General features: G+C 51.0%; 4 protein-coding genes across 7 annotated transcripts; all 4 read left to right on the forward strand.

The window, feature by feature from the left end:
- Positions 1 to 2,957: 2,957 nt before the first annotated feature.
- LOC112901250 (ethylene-responsive transcription factor ERF025-like) lies at positions 2,958 to 4,113 on the forward strand. The gene has a single exon (XM_025970120.1). The coding sequence runs from the start codon at positions 3,047 to 3,049 to the stop codon at positions 3,647 to 3,649; it is 603 nt and encodes a 200-aa protein (XP_025825905.1). The 5' UTR covers positions 2,958 to 3,046; the 3' UTR covers positions 3,650 to 4,113.
- Positions 4,114 to 7,834: 3,721 nt separating this feature from the next.
- On the forward strand, positions 7,835 to 8,883 carry LOC112900126 (dehydration-responsive element-binding protein 1E-like). The gene has a single exon (XM_025968875.1). The coding sequence runs from the start codon at positions 7,879 to 7,881 to the stop codon at positions 8,554 to 8,556; it is 678 nt and encodes a 225-aa protein (XP_025824660.1). The 5' UTR covers positions 7,835 to 7,878; the 3' UTR covers positions 8,557 to 8,883.
- A 2,489-nt stretch (positions 8,884 to 11,372) lies between these two features.
- On the forward strand, positions 11,373 to 14,536 carry LOC112900125. The gene is made up of 3 exons (XM_025968873.1): positions 11,373 to 12,186; positions 12,334 to 12,523; positions 13,940 to 14,536. Exons 1-3 carry the CDS (start codon positions 11,692 to 11,694, stop codon positions 14,410 to 14,412), a joined length of 1,158 nt encoding a protein of 385 aa, XP_025824658.1. The 5' UTR covers positions 11,373 to 11,691; the 3' UTR covers positions 14,413 to 14,536.
- Positions 14,537 to 14,850: 314 nt separating this feature from the next.
- LOC112901214 (nucleoporin NSP1) lies at positions 14,851 to 19,915 on the forward strand. 4 transcript variants are annotated; one of them, XM_025970072.1, is made up of 10 exons: positions 14,851 to 15,215; positions 15,896 to 16,003; positions 16,436 to 16,523; positions 16,866 to 17,124; positions 17,235 to 17,558; positions 18,401 to 18,442; positions 18,570 to 18,667; positions 18,786 to 18,905; positions 19,307 to 19,396; positions 19,490 to 19,915. In XM_025970072.1, exons 1-10 carry the CDS (start codon positions 15,130 to 15,132, stop codon positions 19,613 to 19,615), a joined length of 1,341 nt encoding a protein of 446 aa, XP_025825857.1. In that variant the 5' UTR covers positions 14,851 to 15,129; the 3' UTR covers positions 19,616 to 19,915. The 4 variants fall into 4 exon arrangements, with proteins under 4 accessions (XP_025825857.1, XP_025825858.1, XP_025825856.1 ...); XM_025970073.1 differs by having other exon boundaries at positions 14,852 to 15,215; positions 15,849 to 16,003; XM_025970071.1 differs by having other exon boundaries at positions 14,852 to 15,183; positions 15,849 to 16,003.
- Positions 19,916 to 27,335: the final 7,420 nt, after the last annotated feature.

Raw genomic sequence — 27,335 nt, forward strand, 5'->3', positions numbered from 1 at the left:
GGCTTTGTCAATCTCAAGATCTATCCATATGGTAAGTGTACATGCCTGTATGTGACCGTATTCGTCTATATTGTGTTTATAATTACTAGCTAGTACCACCTTTGTGGATATTTAGAAATTTAGATGACCTGTTCATTCTCTGCAATCTGGTAATCAAATTTCAGGTAGCCAAAATGGCTGCCGCAACTCCCACTCTATCAGCAAAGCTAAAAAAGTTTGCTGCAATACTTATGCATTATCTTGGTATAATCTCGATATATAGAGCAATCTGGAGCTTAGCTCGCACCGATGCCCTTGCTCGATCCACTGACGACGGAGCGACCGAGCAGTCAGTTTCCACGGCGAGGGCGATATGATCGCGTCCCATGGACGATGCCACTAAATATATGTCAGATGTCACGCTCACAGCGCCTATCCGGCAATTTTTCATCTGCCGCGAGGGAAATGAAAAATACTTGTGTGGAACGAGATCGGATCCCTTTTCTTGGCTACTGACACACAACACAAGTGCCGCGAGGGAAATGCGTCCGGCCCCCAGGTCAAGAAAGAATACATGTGTGGAACGAGGCCGGAGCGCGACGCCGGCGAGGGGGGAAAAAAAGCATCCGCAGAAAGTGCGGTGCCTGCTGGCTTAGCGCGCGGGTGCACCTCTCGCTGCCGCAGCCACAGGCGCACTGGAGGAATCGCAAGCGCGCCCAAACAAACCAAAAGTGGAGCTGCGACTGGGATGGGACCTGCTCCGCGTCGTGGAGCGGCGACGGCGACGGGGGATTGATCGACGACGAGGTTTTATCCGCGGAGCAGATGGGACCTGCTGCACCTGCTCGACGACCCCAGCCGCTCTCGCGCCCGTCCACAGCGCAGGCTAGCTGGTCCCCGGCCGGGTCCTAACGGGTGGTGCGCGTCCGGCGGCGAGGCTAGGGCTTGCATCAGACCAGAGAAGCAGGTCGTCGCTCAAAGTTGAACCGCGTCGTCGGAGCGGGACGAGGTGTTGGGTTGGGCTGGGTTTGTCGTCTCGTCTGCAGGACGCGATCCGGACATCAAACGCTGTGACGACGGGCCCTCTCCTGCTGCCGTCCTGCGCTGCGAGCGCCTGTGCCCGCGCTCCATCATCCTATGTTGATCGTTGGACTTTTCATCTGCGGCATGGCGTCCCCGCTCGATCGAAGCGCTTGCCTGCATCAGGCCATACAATGATACACAAAATCCGAAGCTACCTTTTAGGTCTTTAGTAACGGTGTAGCTAGGAAAGAGCTCAGAAAGGTTAACCGACCCTGTCATTCCTGGTGTGTTAGCGGGGACAATTAGTTATGCAGTTATATTAATTTCCTCTCTCTCTCACGCACACACAGCGTAGTCACAAGCAGCTACGTTCCACCACCACTTTTTCGACGATGGTTGCTCTGACTTGTGCGACTGTACATAAAATTCTACTGTTAGCTGCATCATTCTCTTGAGCAACAATAGCTAAAAGGCAAGCCAACAAAAGCTGCGTACCATATATAGAGACCATCTCTGTTCATGACATGCATAATCAAGTACATGGCTCAACATACCTACGAACGCGCGCTCACACGCGCATACTTTAAGGCGATGGATACACACGTAATTAAGGTCTTGTTAGGCTTTTAACTGATCATACACTCACGCTACCAAGGAAGGTTTGTGTACATGACTGAAGAAACCAAACCCAAAGTCACATCACATCAATAAAAGGTTTACACATGCCTTCTTGGATTTCTAAGTAACAGCACGTTTGATGGCAGGACATGCTACGTACGATAGATAACCACATATGTACTCTAGTCCCATCAGTAAATTATTCATTCAAAAGTGTACTCCGTCAGATAGCACACTTTTGCAGTGTCCTTGCTAGAGTTCAGAGTTGGATTTGGTACGGTGCACTTGAATTTACTGTTCAAATAGCATGCATGACTTAACACATTGGATATGCTGGAGCTGGCAATTCCATAGAAGTTGGCTGTAAAAAAAAAACAGGTGTGTACAGTTGACAACAACAGCCATACCTCCAACTTGCATAAGAGTGGGGGAAAACAAAGATAACAGGCCCAAAATAATGAAGGAGGCAGTACCTGCTGGATTCGAGGAAGAAGTGCCACCCATCTTCACCCACGGCCAGGACTGCTTCCTTATTTACCTTACCCCATTATCGATGGAGAAAAGTACTTCATTTCCGAGCGAGGCCAAAACCTCTTTTAAACCTACATCACATCCGAAAACTTTATCGCCTTTTGGATGGAATCTAAAAGAGACCGCTGTCAATGTACTGTGCCACAATGACCGGCCTTGTTGGCTAGTCCGCACCTCTCTGTCGATCTATCGCTGGAGCGGTTGTCCAACTCGAACACCGAGTAGGGCCACATTTCGACGAGCAGTATTCTATGCGGTGAACCTCAATTATTAATAAGGTGGAAGTATCTTCTCCTATTTAGATTGGGTACTGGAATTTGTAGATGAAATTTACTGGGACAATATTCTATTATTTTTCTTGTTAGCAGAAGCTGCTAATGTCTTTGCTCTATTGCTTACTAGGTTGAATCTTTTAGCACTGGTTAGGGGATGGCAGGAGTTTGGAAATGGGGAAGTAAATCGCGCGTTCCAAAAAAAAAAGAAAACAAAAAAAGAAACGGGAGCAGATCGATCGGACACAGATCCACTGTCTACTAATAGCTCTTAATATAATCATCAATCAGGGGGGAAGATTACTAAAAACCGCAGGAATGTCAGAAAGCTAGCTCGAGAGCGACGCGAAAGTAACGCGCCATATTGTACCTGGGCATTGGTTGTTCGCCCCCGTCCCGGCCGGGGCACCCGCTCACCGCAAGCCAAGCGCGCCATGGCGTCCCTCTCGCTTCCCGCCTCCTTCGCCGCCTCTTTAAATAGCCGTGTTCCTCCTCGTGCTTCGTGGCAACCCGCCCGCCCGCCGCCGCCGCTGAGCCACTGCACACGTGCAGATAGCAGCTGCTACGTGCGTAGTGTGATTGGGTGTGGTGGAGCTGCCGCAGCCCTAACGCGGAGCGGATCAATGTCCGACTACGGCGGACCGGCCTCGCCGCGGACGGGGAAGCACCCCTACTACCGCGGCATCCGGAGCCGCAGCGGCAAGTGGGTGTCGGAGATCCGGGAGCCGAGGAAGACGCGCCGCATCTGGCTCGGCACCTTCCCGACGGCCGAGATGGCCGCCGTGGCCTACGACGTGGCCGCGCGCGCGCTGCGCGGGCCCGACACGGCGCTCAACTTCCCGGACCTGGCCGCGTCGCGCCCCGCGCCCGTGTCCACCTCCGCGGACGACATCCGCGCCGCCGCCGCGGAGGCCGCCGCGGCGCTGCAGGAGCCCGATCGCCGGCCGGCCCGCGGCATTGCTCCCGCGGCGGCCAGTGGAGAAGCGCAGCAGCAGCAGCCGGCCGGCGGGAGCGGCGCCGCGGCGGCGCAGCAGGAAGGCGGCGGGAGCGGCGCGGGGAGCCAGTACTTCCTGGACGACGAGGCGCTCTTCGAGACGCCGCAGTACCTGCGCAACATGGCCGCCGGGATGATGATGAGCCCCCCGAGGCTCGGCCGCAACTCCGATGACGACTCGCCGGACCCGTCGGAGGCCGGGGACAGCCTCTGGAGCTACCGTGATCCTTAGATTGATGCCGGTAATGGCGAAATTGGCGCTGACATGTGGTGACGGAACTAATAGGCTCTACTACTACTCCTGCTGCTGCTGCCTGCAGCTGCTACTCCTATTCAACCTGGAAGCTGGGAAGAATTGAATGATGTGGAGAGGTAAGGAGCAAGGTACATACTGGTGCCCGGCGTGGAGCCTCGTTTTTTTCCCCTTCTCCTATCCAGTCCAGCCGCCATGTGTACAGTGGGATAGCTTCAGTCCTCCGCCGGAAGCCCGGCAGATGCAGTGTGTCCTCCCCTTCTCTCCTTTTACCCCTCGATGTGTGTGTTTCTGCTGTGGAGGCCAGAAGGGAAGCTCTTCTTTTTCCACTAAATCCCACTTGGCTCTCTACCTAGCTAGCACCTCTCTATTTGGCCGTTGCAGTACATACGAAACTGCAGAGGTATATATATATATATATGTATAAGTACTGCTGTGTTGTATGAGTGGGTGTCGTTGTGTAAGCTTGAATTGTGCTGATTAGTCGGTGTTTCAGTCGGTGGATCAGCTTTGCTCTCCACCTTTACCCGACACTAAACACTTTGTGTTTCTACAATTCGCAGTTTTTTTGAACCGTGTGTGGCAGTACAGTAGTGTGGGCGTTCCCCCTTTGATTTGGAGTGGGTGCTGGCCCGTTGAAATGAAAGATTGAATGGAGAATGGAATGGGATAACGCACAAGCATAGTTCAGCTCTTTGCGAAGGCGCTGCACTGTAGATTATCGTCACTCCACTGCTTTTTGGAGATCTTGTTCGCCTACGCATAAACAGACAACTGTTTTTGCTTCCCGTACGCCCATTGGAAGTGATTGATTTCATGTAGCAGCCAAGCTCTTGGCTCGGTGGCAGCAAAGGCCGATCACTCTATGGATAAGCAGCTCTCATTATCAACCAAACTAAAGTGTCAGTGTATACGAATATACGATGAAATTGTGTTTCCAGTTGAACTCCATCATAGCCCTCCGCCGCCGGTGCATGGCCAAACTCTTCCCCCTTCTGTGTTGTTGGACGACCACCCCATTATTATTTAGATCCGCCGCTCTCACTCCCGGCTCTTGTTGTTCTATGCCTTTCTCCTTAAAATTTTGGTAACCGGTTCTATAGTCCTAAACTGTAATATCTAGTATGGTCAACCCACCAACACCACTACAAATTAGCCCCAAGTTCGAAATGAATCAAAATTTGTCTATACTTCAGACAAAATAGAAATGGTTTAGTAAATCTGGTAGTGAATTATTAGGAGTCTTCTATTGGTTAAACTACTTCACTGTACACTTTCATCCACTGCACAAATAGGCCAGTGATCTCCAATCCAAAACTTCTTTTTGAGACGACATTGATTAATCGAAATTTAGCAATGTACGATTGGGAAAAATAGAAAAGGATGCAATCTGCAAAGGCATTAATCCAAATAAAAAAAAATACTCCTTTTCGCCCCAAATAGACATATGGCACGAGTTTCAAGATTCAAACACTACCGGGTTGTTTGGTAACCAGCCACAATTTGCCACGCCAAAACTGTGGCGGATGCCGCAGCTTAGAATTGGCATCACAACCGTGGAGAGTAGATGTGTAGAAAAAGCATTGTCTTCTACTGTGGCTGCCTAAGCTTTCTCATCGACCAAACAAAGTAATATTTTGTGGCGGTGGCAAAGTTTGGCGTTGAACCAAACACGCCCATTTCTTACAAAGAATTAAAAAGTCCATGCTACAAAAGTGGGAATAAACATTAAGTTTGTATCTAGAAACACTTTCTAATGTTAAAACTTTGTTGCCACAGGTGAATATTATTGTATGAACAATCAGTGGTCAAAATGCACCAAATCCAATTGCGTCATACATTTTTAGGCATGGAGTTGTAAAAGAGGCAATTTCCACCTAATGAAAGAAATAAGAGCCGAAGACTTGTAAGTAGCTAATAATCTGATCAAAGTATACTGCCTCCCGCTATTGCCTGTGGTATCTTTATGCTAGTATGTGTTTGATTGATACTCATTGGTTGTCTAGTTTTTTTTGTGCTGGTACTACATTGTGATGCTATTTCATGTTTTCAGTGTTCGCCGATACCACTACATCTTTGATTTATGCTATAGTAAAATTAACCGGCTAATATATCTCCTGGCCTTCTTGATACGAAATCAAGCTTTGGTTTATTAGCAGAACAGCTTGCAAACGTGAAAACCCGCAGCAGCAGCGTAGCCCGTAGAGCGTCAAGTAGAGTATTCCGCGGTACCAAGTAGCAACCACCAAACAGGCAACAGCCTCACGCGGCCGGGCGTCCACCAGAGCAACACGTGCCCATGCCTTCCGCTACGCAGCTGTTAGGCGCAAGAGTGCAGTGCCCACGAGACGACAAAAGCCTCTCCCGCCTTTACGCTGCCCGGGGTCGCCGCGGCCCGCATGGGGTTTCGCGGGCACACAGCGGCTGAGGCTGAGCAGTGGTCCGCAGACCCGCCCGTACCCTGCGCCACTGAGCGCGCACGCGCTGCCTGCCCGGCGAGGCGAGCGCAGCCAAAGCGCGGCTTGGCCGTGGCCGTGTGAGCCGGTGGGGGGGGGGGGCCTAGGCTGCCGGCTCGACAGGCCACGGCGGTACGGAGCCCCTGGCGGCACGGCGGCGCGGAGGGGGTGGTCCGCCCGGGAACGGACCGAATCATGGCGTCACGGACGTGCGGTTCTCATCGTACAGTTGGTGCCCCGCCGTGCGTTTGTCCAGGAGCCACGGCGGACGAATCTGGCCGCCCGGCGTCCCTGGGGCCGTTGGCGCCAGCACTGTGGCCAATTGGCCATGGCCACCGCTAAGCTCGCCCGGATTGGATTGGATCATCCATCAGCGCTGCTCCGGCAGCATCAACAAGGCCGCCCGCGAGCTCCCTTTCGGAGGTGCATGATTGACGCGACAGAGGCAGATCCATGAGGCGCCTTGGTAATTGCTGATTCGCTCATCACGCGTTGCAGCTTTCCAGGCGGACGTACAATGGCGCCATGGCGTTAGCGGTTATTAGGGCAAGGGGGGCGAGAGGAGATCCAATGCTGCCGGGCTTAAAGAAGAGGGCCGTGGGAGCAGGCAAGACATCCGGTTCTAGCAGGGGAGATGGCGGGAACGCCCCGCAAGCTAAGCTACTGGAGACCATCGGCGTGCTCACGCCGGAGCGGGGGAGCTCCAAAACGAGTGGTTCGCGTGGCCACTCTGGGGGCAAGGCAACGTAGCGCGACGCAGAAGAACGGGGGGAGGAAGACAACTCACTAACGGGCCGCGCGAACTTTCCACTTTTGCAGTAGCTAGATTTGTTGCCGGGCTCGTCTTTCCCAGAGTGTTTGCCACACGATGCAAAGAGCGGAGGGCGGAACTGTAGGTGCTGGCCACCAAATCTAGCGGGGGAAATCAGCAACAGCAGTGGCACTGTGGCGGCGATGATTTCTTCCGCCTTTCTACGGGTCCCACCAGTCCCATGGACGGTCGGCCCATGCCGGGGCACTGCACTGCGACGACGCAGCAGGTGCATCCAGCATCCAGCTCGTGGAACGATTCAAAAGCGGCGCGGTCCTCATCCAACTGAAAGCAGAGCAGCCCCCCCCCCCCCACCCAATCCGCCCATACGGCTCCGACAAAAGATCACGCGCAATCCAACCCACCCACACCATGACAGTTGACGCGAGTCCGCATCACACCGCCCACTTTAAAGCCCAGCTAAACCTCAATCCTTCCTTGCCCTTGGGGCCTCTTTCAACGGCCGTCGTCCCCCTCAAACCCCCCCACAAAAAATAGCAGCAGCCCAGCCCACCATGGTGCCGAGCGAGCCAGCGACCGAGTCCGCCTTCCGCCGCCACCCCGCCGTAGAGCCCCCCATGACTGCGCGTTGCGCGCGTCCCCATCCGCTTCCCCGCGGCCTCCAGCTGGTCCGACAGCCAGCCAACTCCACCACCCCCACAGGCCACAGCGCCCCGCCCAACCAGCCCCCCGCGCAAGCCCAGCCCGCCACCATCCCCGCGGGGACCCGCCTCGCACATCGGCCCCTTTCGCCTGGCTGGCGCCCTTGTGGCACGCCGCGTTGCCGCAGCGCACGCGCCCGCGTCCGTACGTCCCCGTCCCCGACTAGCCCCATCCAGGCCATAACTATATAAACCGTCGCCCGCCAACCCCTTCCCTCCCAAATTCGAACCAAGCCACACGCACAATCCAGAAGCTCTCCTCGACTGGACTGACCGACGATGGACTGGACGTACTCCGGCAGCGGCTGCGGCTACGGATACTACTCCTCGTCCCCTCCGGCGGGCGGCGGCGGCGGGGGCGAGGAAAGCTCGTACATGACGGTGTCGTCGGCGCCGCCGAAGCGGCGCGCGGGGCGGACCAAGTTCAAGGAGACGAGGCACCCGGTGTACAAGGGTGTGCGCAGCCGGAACCCCGGGCGCTGGGTCTGCGAGGTGCGGGAGCCGCACGGCAGGCAGCGCATCTGGCTCGGCACCTTCGAGACCGCCGAGATGGCGGCGCGCGCGCACGACGTCGCCGCACTTGCGCTGCGCGGCAGGGCCGCATGCCTCAACTTCGCGGACTCGCCGCGCAGGCTACGCGTCCCGCCGCAGGGCGCCGGCCACGACGAGATACGCCGCGCCGCGGTGGAGGCCGCCGAGCTTTTCCGCCCGCAGCACAATGCGGGGGCTCCCGAGGCGGCGGCAGCGGCGGCGATCGCGGTGCCTGGCGCCCAGGCGAGCGGGGGCCTCGGCGGCGACTTCGCTTACTACCCGGCGGACGACGGGCTGGAGTTCGAAATGCAGGGGTACCTCGACATGGCGCAGGGGATGCTGATCGACCCGCCGGCGGCGAATGCGGTGCAGTCGGCGTGGATCGACGACGAGTACGACTGCGAGGTCAGCCTGTGGAGCTACTGATGATCGCGCGCGTTCTGACCGAGCCCGGCTTTGGCGGGAACGACAGTGTACAGTACAGCTTATGGTGTGCTAATGTGTGCTGTTTCCCTGCTATTCTGACGAAATGCGATGCGATCAGAAGGAGCAGAGGAGTGTGCTTAGGTTTTCAGAGGCTGCTTCTGGACATGTGGCCCTGGCGTTAGCAAGGCCAAGGTAGCCATGGCGCCAGATATGTATGCCACTTGTTGCGGGCGCCCTTTATTGTAAGGAAGATCACCTGGTGTAATAAACAGCAGAGTCTGCTGAATGTTTGATCCTGAAGGTACGAGCCGCAGGGATCTAAAGTAAGGGTGCGTTCGTTTCCGGGTACCTAAAGTTTAGAGGGTTACATAAAAAAGAATCTAGTCATTTGGAAGTATTAAATAAAGTCTAATTACAAAATTAATTGCAGAACCCTAGTGCTAATTCGCGAGACGAATCTAATGAGGTATATTAGTCCATGATTAGTGAATAATTACTGTAGCATCACTATGGCAAATTATGGATTAATTAGGCTCATTAAATTTGTCTCGCGAATTAGCACACAGCTGTGCAAAAAATTTTATAAACAGATTTTATTTAATACTTCTAAATAGCAAGATTCTCTTTGATGTGATGGGTCTAAAGTTTAGAGAGTGGGAAACGAACAGGCCCTAAGTTGCCGTGTGACTGGCCGAAGAATTTCGGTGTGATTTACCTGAAACTCATCCCTGTATGTTCCAACATTTTGAAATGGTGCGGTGCAGTACTGCAGTTCAGAGCTTCAGGCAATTAGCAGAAAAGGATTGTGCTGCGAGCCTGCGACACCAGTAATTCTGGTTTGATCGTCCTCGAGTTTGAATCGAAGGTCATGGTTCTGTTGGATTGAAGATTTCAGCAAGGATGTTTCTTAATCTGAAAATCTTGTTGGAGGCAACAAGCTTTTTTTTTTCTATTGATGAGTCGTAGTCTGTCGTTTTACCACATCGAGCCCGGATGGTTCCCTTATTGGTTCAGTTTGATCAGAGCTCACGCCGTCGACGAAGTTTCTAGAGAGTTCTCATGTCTCATTCCCAGAGTTTGATTAGAACTCGCGCCGTCGACGAAGTCTCCGGAGAGTTCTCGGGTCTCAAACTCTCAATGCCAGATGCAGAGTAGCTAGCTGAACACTAGTAATCCTTCTGCTATCCGCCTGTCCCGTCTCCATGTCACTTCCCAACTTCAGAAAGACGCTTCCTGGAGGAAAAACAGTCCCACGTACAAAAGCGAGCTTCCCCAGTTGTGATCTTTCGCACCTGGTCAGACGAGACTGACCACCCGAGTACCCACCACCCGAGTACCCGACTGTGTGGACTGCAGATGTCGCTTTACCTTTACCCCAGTTCAGAACCACCTGTTTGAGAGAGAAGTTCATAACCATCTGTTTGAGAGAAAATTTCAGAACCATTTCAACTTGAGCATCAAGTTCATAAGATACGGAGTGTGCTGCTTGCTGCATCTTTTGAATATTCAGTGAGCTTCAGTATCCGACAGTTTGGAGTTAAAAATAAAGGCTGCAACAATTGCTGAACAAACACACTCCGCAACTTCAGGTGCAAATCAGTTCCTGCCTTTGTCTTCTGGATCAACCAAAGACTCAAACGGGCAATCTGTCTTCTAAAAAAAAGGGGGGGGCGGTGTCAATCTGAAGATAATGTAACTAATAGTACCACAAAATGCAAGCACCTGCCACCGAATCGTAACGACGGACTTTGTCGCCACTCCGTATTCGGTACGTGTGGAATAACACTAGCTGTCAGGCTGTACAAGAGGAGGAGGCCAGGCCAGGCACGCTAACCCACCGCAAGCGAACACCGGCCCAGACCTGCTGCCGCTGGAATCCAATGAAGCGCCGGTTCATTGCCCAATCATATAGGCCTCCTCATCGGCGGCAACGGCAACGCACCGGACCGGGCCAAAAGCGCGCCTCGGAAGCTACACGCTGCCAGGGCCGCCGGTCGCGGGCGCCACGGCGGCGTGGCGCACGCCAACCCACCCCGGCACCACCGCGCCCCGGCCGCTTGGTACGTTTCTCCCCCTGCAGCCTCGCCTCTGCATTCGCGAGGTCGCGGATCTCCATGCTGCGCCCGCGCCCGCACGCGACCCACCCCCGATCGGCCAGGCGCCGCCGGCCACGTAGCCAAGGAGAGGAAGAGCGGGGCCGCGGGCGGGCGGGTCCAAGATATTTGAACCCCGGGCGCCGCATCCGATGGGGGAGCCATGCGTGGTGCTGCTGCCTGCTAAAACTAGTCGGCCGGCACATGAGCCAGACCTGCCCTCCCCGGCACGCAGCTCCACCCGGCGCTTTGCGTCCGAAACGGGGGTGTGAGCGGCGAGCTTGCCACCGCCAGTTCGAATCCAGTTCGAATGAGTAGAGATCGAGCCAATTCGAGTATTGGGTAGAGATCGAGGGTCAGTGGATTCGTGCTCTCGTGCAATAACCTGAAGTGAACGCGACTCGTCTCTACTGTCTAGTTCAGATGACTCTTTGTACTAAACAATCTCGCAATCCGACAGGATTAATATACGCTCGACCGACAGTGTGCTGGATCAGGACGGTCATTCTTGTTTATCGCATTTGCATGCACGAGCTCTTGCACCCAGACTAGCACGACAAATCCGGCCTGAAAACGATACGAGCATCCGATGCAGGCACTGCTGACTGCTCATCTGCAACCACCCCCTCCAAAATCCGAAGGCCTCTTCCAGCATTTCGTGCTTTGGCAACGTGAGCACAAAGCGCAGACATCCTCTGCGCCTCCTGACGCCGCTGAGCTCCTGCTCCCGAGCTCCAGCTCAGAATTTACTCCCAGTCCCAGAGTCCCTTCTCGGCGCACGCCAGTTCGGTCGCCTCACCTCGGCTCGTGTCCTAACTCCTAACCCCATCCGGCCATACATTAGCAGGCAGCAGCAGAGGCCGAGCGCTGGCGGTTTCGTCTTCGTCGTATCTGCTCTCCCAACCTCCCAAGGACGCAGGTCACGCCACATCGATCGCCTCCGTCTCTCCGGCGCACAAGATCAAATTATTCCTTCGGAGGTCGGAGCAATAATCGCGGTGTAGTTCGGTTGGCGCGGCCGTGCAAGAAACAGCTGCCCGCCATGGGCGGCGCGGAGCTGGAGGAGAGGCCGGGGCCGCAGGCGCTGATGCTCAAGGAGTGGCTGGAACTGGAGTCCAGCGCGGAGCTCTCCCGCGACGGCTTCGGCTGCTACCCGCGGCACCTCGCCGCCGAACTCCGGAACGCCAGCGGCAGGCGGAGGAACGGGGACGTCATCGCCAGGTTCTCGGCCGCGGTGAGGGCCGCGCTGGCGCTGCCCCGCGTGCCGGCGGGGCGAGAGGGGGAGGCGGCGGCCGCGCTCCCCAGGACCAGGAGCCTCTCGAGGAGGCTGCGGGTTGGGTTCTGGAAGAAGCGGAGGGGGGAGGAGGAGGAGACGGACAGGCCGGTGGGCAGCTGCTCCGCGACGGCAGCGAGCAGCGGGAGGAATGCGCCGCCGTCGCCTGCAATGTCCCCGCGTCGCATGAGCTGGGAGGGACGGCAGGCACGTGGCGACGGTGCAGGTCATCTGAGCGGCGGCCGTCGGAGCCATGAAAAAATGGTAGGAATTCATCCTTCTTTTTCTTGAAAGTGTTAATTCTGATCAATTCCTTCTTCCTCACAAGTGTTTCATGCTCTTGATCATAAGTCGTAACTAGCAAATTTCATATTTGATTGATCGCAACGATTCTGTGAATACGGATTGAAGGTTGCGGGATGCGAGTGCGAGACGACGTGTCGCTTGGACGAGGCGCGGGAGCGGGAGCGGGAGCAGCGGCTGAGCCCCGTGTCGGTGATGGATTTCCTCAGCCAGGACGGAGATGACGGCCACGACGACGACTGCAACGACCGCGGCGGCGGCTCTCCGACGTTCGAGCGAAGCCTAGCCAGCATCCGAAGTAAGCCCTCTGCTTTCCGTATGGCTCCTTTCCCAACCGAACTCAGTTGACCCAGTTCACTCCTCCCGTTTTAGCGCCATCCAAGTTGCGTTGCTCTGTTTCATGTGCATCCGTTTCCATCTCTCTTTTGAATCGCTCACGTACAGCTGTCTGTTAAAAAAAATCTGGTAGTACACGGTACAAACTGTCCCTGAGTATCCCGAGAAGCAGGAAACAAGCACACTGGCTCGGTCATGTTGGCAGCAGAACCTTTTCTCTGCCAGCGTCCGTACTTCGTACTGCAGGTGTAGTAGCTGCGACAGCAGCAGTTGCCCACACAGCTCGTTGTCTTCGCTCGTGCTAGACTGTTAGTGTCAGGCTGCTTCCACCGTTTCACCCGAGACAGTCGTCAAGCAATCCGGGCCGTTGGAACAGAGCACGCAACGCGTGTAACCTGACGCGCACGATCCGTAGGCGTACTAGGGTTTAGGATCGAGCATGCTGGTAGCCCGTTGCTATCGCGAGGGTAGCTTCCTAATCTGCCCATGGAGATCGCGCATGGGCGAGAGCCGTTGGAGAACAGTGCGGCTGGCAGGTGGTGAACAAAACGGAAGGAAGAGAACGCGACGTTGATAGCCAAGCGGAACGTATAATTGGGGCTCGGGGAATAATAATGGTGGCGTGGGAGTTTGTATATTTTTTCTTTCCGGAGGGACCTCCCGGTGCTAGCGCCGGGGCTCGAACCCTGATCGCCGGCTTGGGGGCTGGCTCAACAAACCACTCGAGTGCTACAAGTACTATCAGATTAAACAATCATGAAAACCTGATTCCTATGCGGCCAGAAAGGTATACGACGCATGGTATTCTGGTCCAGTCCAATATGCAATGCGCAAAGGGAAAGGGATGGGACAGAATAAAGGCTTTAAATTTAACAATTAAATATACAATCAACTTAAGGGCCAGTGGTTGCAATAAGGTATACATACCACACACCCACTCGATGCCCGGTAGACTTTAGCTCCACATATACTTGTATACATGTAGTCTCTGGCTAGCAGAAGAAGATGGCGTATATTATGGAGATGTAAAATAGTATCTATGCTGAATAATATACTGAAAAGGAGCCAAACTGCGTTGATATTCCACGGTGCGGTCAGGTACGGCTCATGATGCCATACCCTTTTCAGCTGTCACTAATCATCACTAGAGCTTCTTTCAGAAAGAAACATTATTCGCCAACATTTGTTGTAGGATCATTCGCCCCTACAATCACGAGGCTTAATTTTCTTTTTTTTCAAAGAGATGAGGTTTAATTTTCAAGGGCCCGTGATTTTAGCACTAGCTAGACAACCTTTTTTTCTTCTTCTTCCAGCTCATACGATCGATTCGCCGTTTCACCAAACGAGCTGACGTCTAAAAAAAATTCTCTTGCTACAGGAGCAAGCCAGCAGCTGCTTCAGAGAGTCCGGCGATTCGAGCAGCTGGAGGAGCTCGACACGTCCGACGTGGACGACGCCGCCACGACCGCCGAGGACACAGAAAGCAGCTGCCACGTCGAGGAGCTGGACCCAACCGAAGAAGACGACGAAGCGGGCTCGCCGCGCGCCGCCCACTGCTTCAAGAAGCTCCTCAAGGATTTCTTTCGCGAGGGCCTGTCGTCGTCGCCGTGCCACGACGGGAGGCCGGACGACCCAGAGGAGGTGGAGAGGTCGTTGCTGGAGACCGCCAGGGCGTGGGTGGACGGGCGCCACCGCGCGCCGGTGCCGGACGGGAAGGCGGAGGTGGAGGAGATCGAGCGGCTCGGGCGGTGGAGGCGCTTCGGGGAGGAGGGGCGGGAGCTGCTGGGCTGCGACGTGGAGGGCGGCATATTCTGGTCCCTGGTGGAAGAGTTGGTCGACGATCTCTGCTGACCGAGCAGCGCCGCAGCATGAATGAAACTGTACCTGGATAGGAATAGGATGGCGTGGATACAGAGTTTATAGGTAGACTCGACATGTGTTTCGTGTTGGGGATCCGGTATGATTCCTTACCCGATTGGAGATCGGCGTTTTGCTCCGCCAACAAAGCTCAAAGCTCAACGTAAATACTGTAAATTTGGGATTCATCTGCAAGACTTGGACGCTCCTTTTTTCACCTGCATCGCACGAACTGAAACGAGGGCGAAAACACTTTGGCCGTCCTTTCCTTCCCGAAATAAGCTTTCAGGTACTTTTGGCTGGCTGACTTGCAAAAATAAGCTTCGAGATATTTCCCCATCCGGGCCCCACCCGAGGTAGCAAGCAACACGTTCGGTCTGGGACTCTGGCTGCTTTGGTTTGACTGACGCGCGTGGCCCGCACGCACAGCCCGCGCCGCGCCGGGGGTACCAGACCACTAGCACCAAAGGTGTGGCGCCGCCGCCAGCTTCCACACACGCCTCCTCCCTCCCCACCCCAGCGCCCGCGCCCGCCACCGTCGCCTTCCCAAAACTAGGCGCTCGATTCCATTGCCTTGTGCGCTGCAGCGACCCCGCTCCCGTTCCCGCGCGGTGCTACTCGGCTCCCCTGCCAGCTCCCCCGGCCTTCTCTGCAGTCCGCAGCGGTCCGTGTCGCAGCCGCTAGGGTTTCGGAAGCTCGAGGCGGGGCAGCATGACGACGCGGGGAGCCAAGCGCGCCGCCAACTCCGAACCGGGCGCCCCCGATGTACGCATCTCCTGTCTTTCCCCCCTCGCGAGGTCGCCCCCCCCCCCCCCCCCCCCCCGCGATATGTGATGTTTATTTGTTTGGGGACATTAGTTGGGGATTTGGGGGTTTGGAGACTGTTTCTGGGTGATATTCGGCTCGCTGTACTGATTCGATCTGGTTGATTAAGAGGAGTAGCGGCGCCATTGCGGTGGGGTTATTTAAGATCAAATGTTTAAGTGTAAGTGCACGCAGAAGCTAAGGAGTTGCTGCGCGCGCTGTTGAATTTCTGTGCAATCAGTAAGATATTTTGAGTTATGTAGATTCAGCAGTCCGAATCTTTTAGCTTGGAAGAGAAAGCTGCAGCATAGCCAGTTCTACATCACAGGATCATTACTAGCTTACAATGAACTAAAGGTCTTAGTTGTTAGTACACTTCAGTGTTGGTAACTAAACCATATCGCTATTGGTTACTCCGTCTAAGAGAACCATCACAAGTCCAGAACTTGTAATTGAAGCTTGACCGTTGCATATCAGTGTTAGCATGTTATACGAACGACCACTCTGATTTAGTAACTGAAACTTTGGAAGCTACCATCCGTTTCAAATAAGTTGTTTTCCTGTTGTTCTATATTTATGCAGAATCTGCTCCTCTGTTATTCATTTCTGTCATTATAATGCTGCAGCTACCAAGTAAGAGAGTAATGGACGGACCCTCTTTTGATGTTCACAGGGCGGAGTCTTCCCATCAGCATGTGATGGCAGGACCCGCTACTTTAGATCCTCGACGGGCTGAGGCTGCCAGCAAACATGTCAGGGCACTCAATAACCAGTTTGCGAGGTTTGTTTCTTCACCTGCTAGCTTGTGCTTCTTCTCCTGTGTGCCGTACCATGAGTATTCTTCTGCCATGTGCTGTTCCATATACTCATAGTCTCATTACTCTCGTACAAGTCATATCACCATCTGGGAATTGGTGCACGGCCTACTAGGTCACATTATCATGGTCACAGTTTTCTCATGGCTAATGAAGTAATGAGTATTAGATCTCTTGAGCATCCCTATTTTCTTCTCTCATTATCGGTTTCCTTGGTGATTCTGTGAAGTATGAAGTCTTCATTAGATATTAGTGTATTTTTCTAAGGAGAAAACAATTTTGGAACGCTTCTTGCTCATGTCAATTTCTGCTACATATACTTTAAGAATTATACTTTTATATTTATTTCTAGTTGAATGCATACTGTATACTCATATGGCGTTTGATTTTTTGGGCAGCTGGGTTCAATTGCAGCTGCAAAATCATCCAGCTGAACTTTGGGAGGATGGTATCAAAGATTACTTATCCCATGCTTCTGAAATCATGGTAAGCTTCGCTGGCTATAAATGGACAATATTTCCTCTGTTTCATTCATATAACTCATGCAACTAACATTGCTTTTGGAATATGCATAATCATGTCTTATTGTAGCTCCTGATGGCTTACGAAATGTATCATGTCAACTTTATTTTGCTTCTGATTGCAGACTTTCTTCTGACACTGTGTTTGTGTTGAGGATTTGAATTTTTCTTTACGCAATGATTTCATATTTCTTTTACTTCCATTTATGTTTCAACATTGCATAGGCGGCTGCATCTGTACATTCTTTAAGCAGTTTGTAAATCAGATTTCTCATTGTATATGCTTATACCATTGTTTGTTCATTAGGAAAAATTCAAGGATGTTGTCAACTGGCTTAGACAAAATCAAGCAGGTTCAAAAGCTGTTTCATCCCCAAGTCCACAAAAGGATGAGAAGACTAACCCACCGGCAGCAGATGATAGCAATCTCTTGGTGCAGCCAAGTTCAGATAACACACAGAAGGCACCAGTGATGGTGTCTAGTTCTTCAGCTTTTCAGAGCTCAAGCTCACCGGCACCAAACCTCTTTTCGTTTCCTTCTAAGTCACAAATGCCAGATTTCAGTGGTATGCCTACTCACTAGTTTATATATGATACTGTGTTAAGATTTACTGTAGATTTTCTTGCAGATATATCTATTGTATTTTCATATTGGTTATGTTGCAATTATGTGCAGGTATGTCTGGTGATAAGAAGAACACATCCGGTGACAGCAGTAAACTGGCTTTCCAGTTCGGTGGGAATAATGTCATTTTTGGTGATAAGAAGAACACATCTGGTGATAGCAGTAAACCACCTTTCCAGTTTGGTGCAAATAATGGCATATTTGGTGACAAGAAGAATACGCCTGGTGACAGCAGTAAACCAACTTTCCAGTTTGGTGTAAATAATGGCTTTTCGGCATCAAGTGCACCATCATTATTCTCTACTTTAGCTGCCCAAAGTTTTAGCTCACAGTCTCCACCTCTGTTTTCAATGAATCAACAATCAGTTCTCTCAGGTACTTTTCTGATCTTGAATTAAGTTGCTCCTCTCGTGTTGTTTATTTCACAGATGCTGGGACTTAATGCATCAGATATTAATATTTTTATGTATAGCCATAATGCCTTGGTGAAGCCAGCGTTTGGTGCCTTTCTTGATCTTTATTGCAATGCCATAGGGACGTCTCTCCCCATGGGTCGAGGTTTTTTTTTTTTGTGTATGTAGTAAGGTTTCTTTCCATTTTAGCAGTAAGGGTTTAGGACTGCAAGTCATCAACCAACCAAAACTGTGTTATGCTTATTTACATGTTCCGCGTTCACTATTCTATTGGAATTTGACAAGTGCATGAACTCTTGGAAACCATTTATGTTCTTCCCAAAGGACTCCATAACACTGTGATATACACTTCAACTTTTAAGGAAATTTTGTTTTATATCACCGAAAGATCCGGTTTTCAGCAATACCGCCAAACCTCTCCGTACACTTAGGTAGCAGCAAAACTTGCCTCTGTTACTTAATTTAGCATTTCATCCATCTCCCTTAGTTAAGAATATCATATGGCAGCAGTGTACCATGTCTGCATGGACTTGTCTAAATGTCAAAGTTACTGCAAATTTTCAGTTTGGTAAGTGTAACAAATACCACTTGCAAATTTAGAAACACAATTGTAATTTGATTGATGTACACAAATTTGTTGTTTCCTATAATGCAACTTATGTCGCATATATTGTGCTCGCTTATCCTGCTATTTGCATTTGAAATTAGATAAGTAATTAACATTGGCAGCACCTGATCAACCTGATTATTGGTATCATATCCTTATTTTTTGTGTGGATCATAAACTTCTTGTTGCTTTATCAGGAAATCAAAATGCTTCTGAAGCTTCAGCTGATGCAGATGAAGGTGAGAATCTAATAGTTACATCCTGCTTTTATGCCTGGGACTTGTGTCTTAAGTAATGCAAGTCCCACACCACCTAGTTTCCAATATTCTGTCCTCTTAATTCATGGTTTATCATGATCATGATCAGATGCTGAACCTGAGAAACCAAGCAGCCCTTCTGTAAAGAAGGCAGAAGAGAAAGGAATAGTTGTTGTTCATGAAGCCAAGTGCAAGGTGTATGTGAAGGTACCATTATTTTCCATTTATCATCTTGCTTTCCTTCCTAGAACTGTAATACCATGCACATTTTGTTAGCAAGTTGTTTCAGATTTTGCTTGACTAAATCTGTTTTCCATTCATGCAGCATGATGATGCTACCAAGGGTTGGAAAGACATTGGTGTCGGTCAACTCTCTATCAGAAGTAAAGAAGGTGCAGAGAAAGCTTCCAAAGAGTCCACTCCGACCATTGTTATTAGAAACGATGTATGTGTCCTTATCTGTTAATTTAGATTAATAAAAGTTCATTCATTTATATTCCATTCTATGTATGCTCATGTTAATATTTATCCTTCTACTGGATGTCAACCTTGAAATTACATTTGTATCTGCTTGAATGTTATCAATATTCCAATCCACAATTGATATCTCCCCAACTTCTGTCCATGTAAAGCAAGTCTAATTGTTCTTACAGAGTGCTAATTGTCTTGTCAATTTGTTTTTAATTTGAGAAGTTTCCAGCAAATTTGTCTTGAAAATTACCTTCTACTTTAGGTGCCAAGATTGTGTTAGAAAATTTCTTTTCACACTGTTTTTTGCAAGATTTACACTGCTTTAAGATTGTTTTGGGTATGGACAAAATACTAATGTTTTTAAACTGGTAACAGGTCGGTAAAATTCTCCTGAATGCTCTGATCTACAAAGGCATAAAAATGAATGTTCAGAAGAACACAGTTGCTTCGATTTTTCATACTTCGGTAAGTAATCAGAGTCCACTGAACCACGCACCCTACACTGCCCAAAACTCAGAAAATAAAACGAAAGACCATAATCCCTGTATATATTTTCAGGATACACAATCAGATGAATCAAGCAGTGGTGCAGTTGTAGCTCGGGCGTACTTGTTCAGGTTGAAAAATGAGGAGGCGGCTACAAAGCTGTCAACAGCAATCAAAGATAGCGCGCCCTCTGACTGATTCTTTCTTGCAGCTTGGATTACCGTCTCACGACGTTGCACAAGTTGTAATAGTAGAGGGTAGCACCACCAATGGCCTCTGCAGCAGGCCAAAAGATGCCTTGCAGAGTTCTTTTTTGCCTATATAGTTACGCCAGGATGAATATTTCTTGCCTGTAACTTGTAACGTGTAAGGCTATGTATTAGTATCTTTTTTTCTCCTCACGTTATGTATCGTATATTGAACATTGATAAGGTTATTGAGCATGCTTTGAGCTTCATCACCAATGGAGCGGCAATGATTCAAATATGGGATGAATAAGACTTCCTGCCTTCAGAAATCATGTTCGGTTTTCAGCATCACCTACCCATTGCCACAGGACCACGGTTGATTGTATGAGAACGATCTGACCAGGATCGGCATCCTAAATTGCTCGCCGAATGGACTTCGTAGTTTCCTGAACGCCTGCAGGATTAACCGATTAAGGTGACTAAGCGCCTTCCAGTACGGCATTTCGATGCAGGGTGTTGGGACCAGAATTCTGAATGCTAACGATGAACAGGATGCGTTCGTTGAATGGAAAAAAAAACGAAGCGCCCGAGTAGTCAAACGATTAGACACGATGCGCCAGCACCGTTTGTTAATCCCGTGATCCCGCGGCACAGCAGCATCTAATCAGGTAGCCTTCTTTCACATTGATCCGTTTATAGCGGAGGCTTGTGCGATGTTGGTTTCCCCTGCTCGTCATCGACCAGCGTCACGTTCTTGTCGTCGTCGCCGACGGCGGCGGCGGCGAGCTCCCTGACAGCGCTCCACGACTGGCTGCGGATCGTGCTGGCCTTGCGGCGCCGCACGTACAAGCTGCTGGTTCCGCGCCGTTGGCCATTGCCGGCGCCTCGTGCTCCAAAGGCACGCCTGTCCCTCTACGCTACTCATGATTAACCAGAGGTTTCATCATCAAAGAGAGATGCTATAAGACAGGGTGAGCCTCCAGGATTTCGGGAATCGGTATCGCCTTGGGCGACGGCGCGGTGATTGCCGGAGACGCGGGAGAAGCAACCGCCGCTCCGCTTCGTCTTGTAGGCCGGGCACCACGCCAACGAGCAAGCCCACCGTCCTGCGCATCCTAATCTCCTTCACTCCCTCGATCCCAAAGTTTCTCCATCCGGAACGCAGGCCACGGAAGCCTCCGCTCCTTAGGCGGCCTGAGGGCTCGCCACGGCCGCCGGCAGGAGCATTGCTTTATTTGGATCGCAATCCAAATCTTAACATAAACACCCCCAACATTTTTTTCAGAAAGCCCTCTAAATCAAATCGCGATTAGATCCGATTCAGGAGTGTTTACGTAAAAAGTTGGATCGCGATTAGGGGTTTTTATGTAAAATTGTTGGCAATAGTTTTCACAAAATTCCCTTAATTGAATCGCGATTAATAATCGCGATCCGTTATTTTTCGAATAGCCCCCTTATATTTACAAACTAGTCCAAAATTTTCGGCTACTCTCCTCCCGTCCCCTTCCCATCCGGCGGCGGCCGCGGCGGCGACAGCTGCATGGCCTCCTCCGGCTCTTACCCCACCACCCCTCCGGCGGCCGGCATCATCGTCGATGGCGAGCCCTCAGGAGCGGAGGCTTCCGCTGCCTGCGTGCGAATGGAGAGGCTCCTGGATCGAGGGAGGGAAGGAAATTCGAAGGCCCAGGGACGGTGGGTGCTAGCTCGTCGGCGTGCTGCCCGGCCTACAGGACGAAGCGTGCCGGCGGTTGCTTCTCCCGCATCTCCCTCGCACGTCGCGCCGTGGCCCAGGACGTGTACATGCGGCCGGCGCAAGTCTGCATCTCGTTGGAGCACGAGGCGATGGCGATGGCCTGTCGGGAGCTCGCACCAATCATCCACTCGTGAGTTGGTTGACTCCACAATACCTCGTGCTGACTGCTAGACCGAGAAGTCGCAAGGATTTGGGTGTTTTTTTTAAGCATGGATTTGGATGTTGGGCGGCGCAAAGCCTGCATGATTGCTTCAGCGGCGCCATCCATGATCATAGGATTACCAGGATAATGCCGTGCGCAACCAACGCCACAAACCCGTGGAGATCATGGATGGCACCTTTTAGTTTCTCGATATCATGGTCCATAGGAGAAATGGAGATTGCAGTACAACACTGCCATTAATAAAAAAGATAGAAGTTAGATTTTTGTTGGAGTTGCAGCTCTTATATACGGGCAATTTGGTGTACGCGTAATGATGTGATTTTTGAGAAAGAAAGATTCACCTCCTTTATACAGTCTATCTTCGTGAAGCATAATGGCTGCATTTTTATCCTAGATACAGCATGAGGACGCTCGGGAGATTGTCCATATGACAAGTAAGATGTTGGAGGTTGTCGACATGGATTTCTTTGCTAAAGATGGATGGAGAAATAATAATAGGCTTTGCTTTTGAATTCTCCGTACCGTTTGCGTACATTTTTTCTATTTATCTTTTATCAGCTTGTGAGCTGATGTTACTGTAAAATTTTAGCTGTATGCGCGTGCAGAGGCCGGAACATCTCTTCCTTTTTTAAGAAAAGAAATATTGCTATCAGTGCATGCATACAGATACACCAGTATCAAGAATCCAGCAGCTACCCAGGTGCAAGGCGACAACGTAGAATTTCTAACTAGGCTCGGGAGAATGAGATAGACACCATTGATCACCTCCCCAGTCCATGACTGGGGGAGTTCATAATTTCGGCACTGCAAGAAGCTCGCGTCGTTTGCGTCAGTCATGTCCTTTTTTTTTTTAAAGAAGTCAGTCATATTCTTGACACTGGCGTTTCTAGCAGCAGTGACAGCTCGCACCGTTGCACTTCTTCCAGCTCCAACCAAGTACACCAACGGCCTCCGCGCCTGCCGGGTGCCAGCCCGCAGCAGTGCAGCGCCAAGTCCACCTGGTGCAGGGGTGGGTGAAACGCCGACGCCGTGCCGTTCCCCGTTCCACGACCGGCTCACTTGGACTTGGCTGCCGCGCGGCAGTGAAGGATGGAAGTGGTTGGGGCGCGCGGCTGTACGGCTCCAAGTTCGCGAAGCTGAATGTACAATCGACGGAGGTTCTCGACCGAGCGGTCCTCGCACGACCAGCTATCTTCGTCAGCTTCCCCCACATAGTAGGTCCCACTATCGGATTCCGTCTCTGTTTTGAATTTTTATTCCCACTATCAAAAATATCATATAACTTTTTTGTTTTGAATTTTTGTTCCCATCTTTTTCAAAAACTCTGGTGTCTGTCATGTTCTCAATTTTTCTATATCCAAAATTTGTCTCCAAAATTTTTGACCATTTCTCGTCCAACTTTTTATTCAATTTTTTCCAAAATATTTTTATCAAAAAAATTGCTTCTATAAACTTGTACTGTAAAAAATTTTGAATATATTTTATATGTAGGAGTTTATTTTTGTATAATTTTTGCATATTAGATTTTTTGTAACCACCTTTGATGGCGGGACCTGCAGGTTTCGTGCAGGTGGGTGGGTTGGGGGACCACGTCAGGCCGTAAAACGGAAGGAGAGTACGGGATGGTGAGGATCACGGTAAACATCAGGGTTCAGACAACGCGCTAGGCTGAAAAGGAAAAGGAAAATGCTGATCGGAGATCGACCGCGCTAGGCTGAAAAGGAAAAGGAAAATGGTGAGGATCACAGTAAACATCTGCAAAAGTAGGATGGAATAGCTCCATTCTATTTCGCTCCCAAACCAAACACCCTCTTAAGCTTTTTTGGGAGGGCTCTGGCTCCATACTCGAAGGGTGGAATGGGAGCGGGAGCAGATGGAGCTAGTTTTTTTAGCTCCGTCTGCTCTATCATCCCGCAAGCAAAGTCGTAAGAACGGTTCTTATATGTTTCGGTGGAGCAGCTTCACCTTCTTTCTTAGTTTGGTAGAGCTCCAGCAAAAATTGTTGAAGGAGGCTGAAGCCGGAGCGCTTCCAAACGGCCGGTAACGTAAATTAGCTGGTCCCCTCCGAGTTCTAGGACTCGAGGGGAGTGTGATGAGTAAACTTGTGGAGTACTGGTACTTGGGCCTCGGGGTCACTTGTCCTTTCCTGTTGGTCTTTCTTTGCCGCGCCACAGACCCACAGTTCAGTCAGTGGCGCGGTGGTCGGCAGTCGGCACTCGGCAAGCCGCTCTCTGTTTGTCAACGCGCTGGCCGCCGGCCCGGAGCTTCCCTGACGGCCGCACGCGCGTACGTGCAGGTGCAGGGCGTTTTGCCGTTTTCCGTTGGCTGTGGTGCGCTGCGCTGTACAGATGCTACGCCATTGCAGAAGCACAGCAGTACGAGTATGCCGGCTGTACGCCAGTTACCTCGGCTGCGTCGTCATCGACTCAGCGTCACGGCATTTTAATCCGGCACCGAACCAAGTGGGATCATCCGCAGTGTGATGCCTGCACATCAGGATGCAGGTTTTTTAGGTTGACCTAATAACCCACTACCTAAAATTCAAAAATTCAAAAATTGGTGTAAATACCCGTTAAGTCGGCCTAAACAAATTTGGTGTCCAGTAGTGCCAAACCCATTGGATCTATCAGGTAACCCAGCCACACGATGAGATCGCATCCCAAACTCCCTGTTGGGTGCGGCGGCGGCGGCGCGGTGGCCGCGAGCAGGTCGGGGAGCGTGGCCCGGAGCTCGCAGTGTTGTCGAGCTCCTCCTCCTCCTCGTCGATGAGGATGACCTCGCGGTACTTGCGCGTGGCCGTGGCGTCGCCTTGGAAGACGACGGCGGCCCTCCTCGCGACGCCATCCTGTGAGCTCCGGCACCACGTGGAAGAGCCCAAGCTACGACCGGAGCCGCTCGCGCTGCTGCGGCGGCCGCCGCTGGTCGTGGAGTAGCGCTAGGCTGGTCGACGAGGACGAACCCGTGGCGGAGCTCGAAATCCCGCCGCGTCGCGTCCGCTTCCAGCTCGCGCAGATGCGACCGGGGCCGGAGGACGCGTCGGAGGCCATGGAGTCCTTCTCCTCCTCGGCGCGCTCGGCCCGCAGCACCATCCACCTCTGCTGGGCGGCAGGGTCGCAGCGGGCCCCGTTGGCATGCTCGAGGTAGAGCATCCAGCCGGACTGGCACCCGCTGCTCTTTGCCCGCAATTACTCCTTTCGCTTTCTATCCAAACGTGAGCTATCTGCTATCATCCTTAGAGCAATAACAATAGTCTACCCCGCTGCCGACTGCAAAAATTTGCTATGTCATCTAAAGTTAATATTGCAGTAAACAAATATAATAGATTGGCTATTATGTTGGCTAAAAGAGTGTTACGTAATTAATATTAGACCCACTTGCATACTCTCATTCTCTCACCTCAGTCTGGGAATTTGTGCTATAGCCAGTTATGAGCTGGCTACTATCCTAAAGCCAGCTCCTTCTCTCTCTTCTCTCTTCTCTCCTCCACCTCAGCATAAATATAATAAAATAAGGCCTATAGCCAGCTGACTAGGTCTATTGTACCTGCTCTTAGGAGCATCTGCGGCAGGCTGGCAGCAAAGCATGGCCATCATATATAATTTTGGTGTTTTCTAGTTGACCCATGTGCAAACCTTGTTATGGTCAGGGTAACCCAAAATCCAAAAGAAAATATTGATGGGTAGTGTGGGTTAACCACTGGTTGACCCAATTTTAACCCACCTGCATCCTGACCTGCACAACAACGATGCCAGATTCCCAGTTTTTGCGATGGGACTCTGGCTACTGCAGAGGATTTTTATCCGCGTACTAGGTTTACAGCATTATTTATTCACTGCGCATGGAAGATTGTACTGGTGTCGGGGCTTGAATTTTTTCACCGAGCATCGCAGCGTGCAGAAATCGATCTTCTCTCTCTTTTTCACACACTGTGGGTGCTCTGGGACCGTGGGAGACGAGGCCCAAGGCTGCCGCGGCCGCCAGGCTTCTGCTACTGCCACTGCCAGGGAGGGCCACGAGCGTCGAGCCGGCATGCGCGGCCAACCCGAGCCCGATGGCTCTGTGGCTGCCACTCTGACGCTCTCCTCTCCTGGTCGGGTAGTCGGATACTTTTGAGGCGCCCTCACGGCCCTCGACCGCTCTCGGCATGGGCAGGGCTCCTGGCCGCCTCCAGTCCAGTCTTCACGATGGGCGATGGGAGTGGGAGTCAGTGGCGGAGCTAGGGTTTCTCGCTAGGCTGATCCATGGTCTAAATATTTTTTTTACCACTACAAATTTAACATGTCCATGCACATATAAATTACAAACACATTAAGAAAAATAGAACGCTTAGATTTCATAATAGATGAGTATAACTTTAAGAAGATATCCCGCTCAATAAAAGTTATTAGACAATGATCCAGAAGGCTATCACCCATCTTATTTCTCAACTTATTCTTGATAAAGGTCATTGCAGAAAATATTCTTTCAACACTTGCGGTAGCCACGGGTAGAAGCAATACTAACTTGATAAGTAAATAGACCCAATGATAAAATTTATCTCTCTTTGAATTTATCTCTCTTTGTTTCAACAAGTTTTACTGACAGGTCAACAAGATTGTTTATACCTTTGAACAACTCATCTTTTCTCATGTCATCAATAAAGGTTTCAAGTTGCAAATCAAATCTTAGCAAGTCAGAGCTTGAAAATTGATTAAGGTAAAATTCAGCAAGTCTATGTACCTTATTTGCATCAAAAGAAGCGAAGGAATCTGCTGTATTCAAAGCAGCCATACAAGTAGGCAACTCCATATTTACTTCATCAAATCGACTATCAAGCTCTTGACTAATTTTATCTATGACTCCAATATAAACTTCCCTTCTAAAGTGATCGTCATTTGTTTGGTCTGGAGCAAAACGTGCTGATCAAGTACACTTTCTTGTTCTTCAATTTGGCCTTCTGGAAGAGCTTGAGCCACAGAAGGAGATGGAGAAGATGCCTGCTTCTTCTTTGCTTCATAGTTCTTCCAAAGAGAGGCAATATCACCACTCTTCTTCATGTTTCAACAATTCTACGAGAGAATAATATGATGTTCAGTATATCTAACCAATAATTTAATACTATAAAAATTATATATTGAAATAAAATAATTCAAAGATGTAAGATTACCTATCTGTACGTGCAGATTGCAGACGGCAGATCAACCGCTGAAGCCTGAACCAATCTCGCTTCAGTAATGTTATCAATTGCAAGTTGCTGTGATCTCTTTAGTTAATTAACTCAATTAGCAGTTTAGGGATTAATCGATTGAGATATAGTGAATAGAAAATAAACAATAAACAAGATGGTAGATGGATACGGAAGTACATGGATAAAATAAAGGATATATGCGTTTCTTGAAAACCTGCTATGCGTTCGTCGATACTCGATCGTCGTCCAGCCGGCGGGCCACTGCGGCGCAGCAGAGAAGCCGAGAGCGTCGAGGGAGGAGACGAGACGACTGGAGACATACGCGACTGGAGACGTACGCATCAGCCCTTCGACGCTTCGACTTCGCAACACAGAAACCGATCAGTGCTTCATCAGTTGGGCTTCGGCGGTTCGGCCTTTGCAGAGAATTGGTACTGGCCTTCTGGACCAAAACTCAAGGTGGTCCTTGGCCCACAAGGACCACCCTGTAGCTCCGCCCCTGGTGGGAGTGGCAGGGGAGTGAGAGCATGCGACTCTGCGACTGCGAGTGCCCTGCTTGCCTCCTTTTACTGGAACTCTTCCGGCCGGCCTTTCCTCCCGGCGGCACCGAATTCTCATCCTTCTCGCGTAAAAGGAGCGCGAGAATC

The sequence above is a fragment of the Panicum hallii genome, chromosome 7 (assembly GCF_002211085.1).
Source record: "Panicum hallii strain FIL2 chromosome 7, PHallii_v3.1, whole genome shotgun sequence".
Classification (NCBI taxonomy): domain Eukaryota; kingdom Viridiplantae; phylum Streptophyta; class Magnoliopsida; order Poales; family Poaceae; genus Panicum; species Panicum hallii.

Excerpts from the sequence above, each read along its gene's own strand:
- LOC112900126 (XM_025968875.1), top strand. The coding sequence starts at position 7,879 with ATGGACTGGACGTACTCCGGCAGCGGCTGCGGCTACGGATACTACTCC.
- LOC112901250 (XM_025970120.1), top strand. The coding sequence starts at position 3,047 with ATGTCCGACTACGGCGGACCGGCCTCGCCGCGGACGGGGAAGCACCCC.
- LOC112901214 (XM_025970071.1), top strand. The coding sequence starts at position 15,130 with ATGACGACGCGGGGAGCCAAGCGCGCCGCCAACTCCGAACCGGGCGCC. Across the intron at positions 16,524-16,865 it reads CCCATGCTTCTGAAATCATG|GAAAAATTCAAGGATGTTGT; the intron begins GTAAGCTTCGCT and ends TTTGTTCATTAG. Across the intron at positions 18,443-18,569 it reads TTCAGCTGATGCAGATGAAG|ATGCTGAACCTGAGAAACCA; the intron begins GTGAGAATCTAA and ends GATCATGATCAG.
- LOC112900125 (XM_025968873.1), top strand. The coding sequence starts at position 11,692 with ATGGGCGGCGCGGAGCTGGAGGAGAGGCCGGGGCCGCAGGCGCTGATG. Across the intron at positions 12,187-12,333 it reads GTCGGAGCCATGAAAAAATG|GTTGCGGGATGCGAGTGCGA; the intron begins GTAGGAATTCAT and ends TACGGATTGAAG. Across the intron at positions 12,524-13,939 it reads AAGCCTAGCCAGCATCCGAA|GAGCAAGCCAGCAGCTGCTT; the intron begins GTAAGCCCTCTG and ends CTCTTGCTACAG.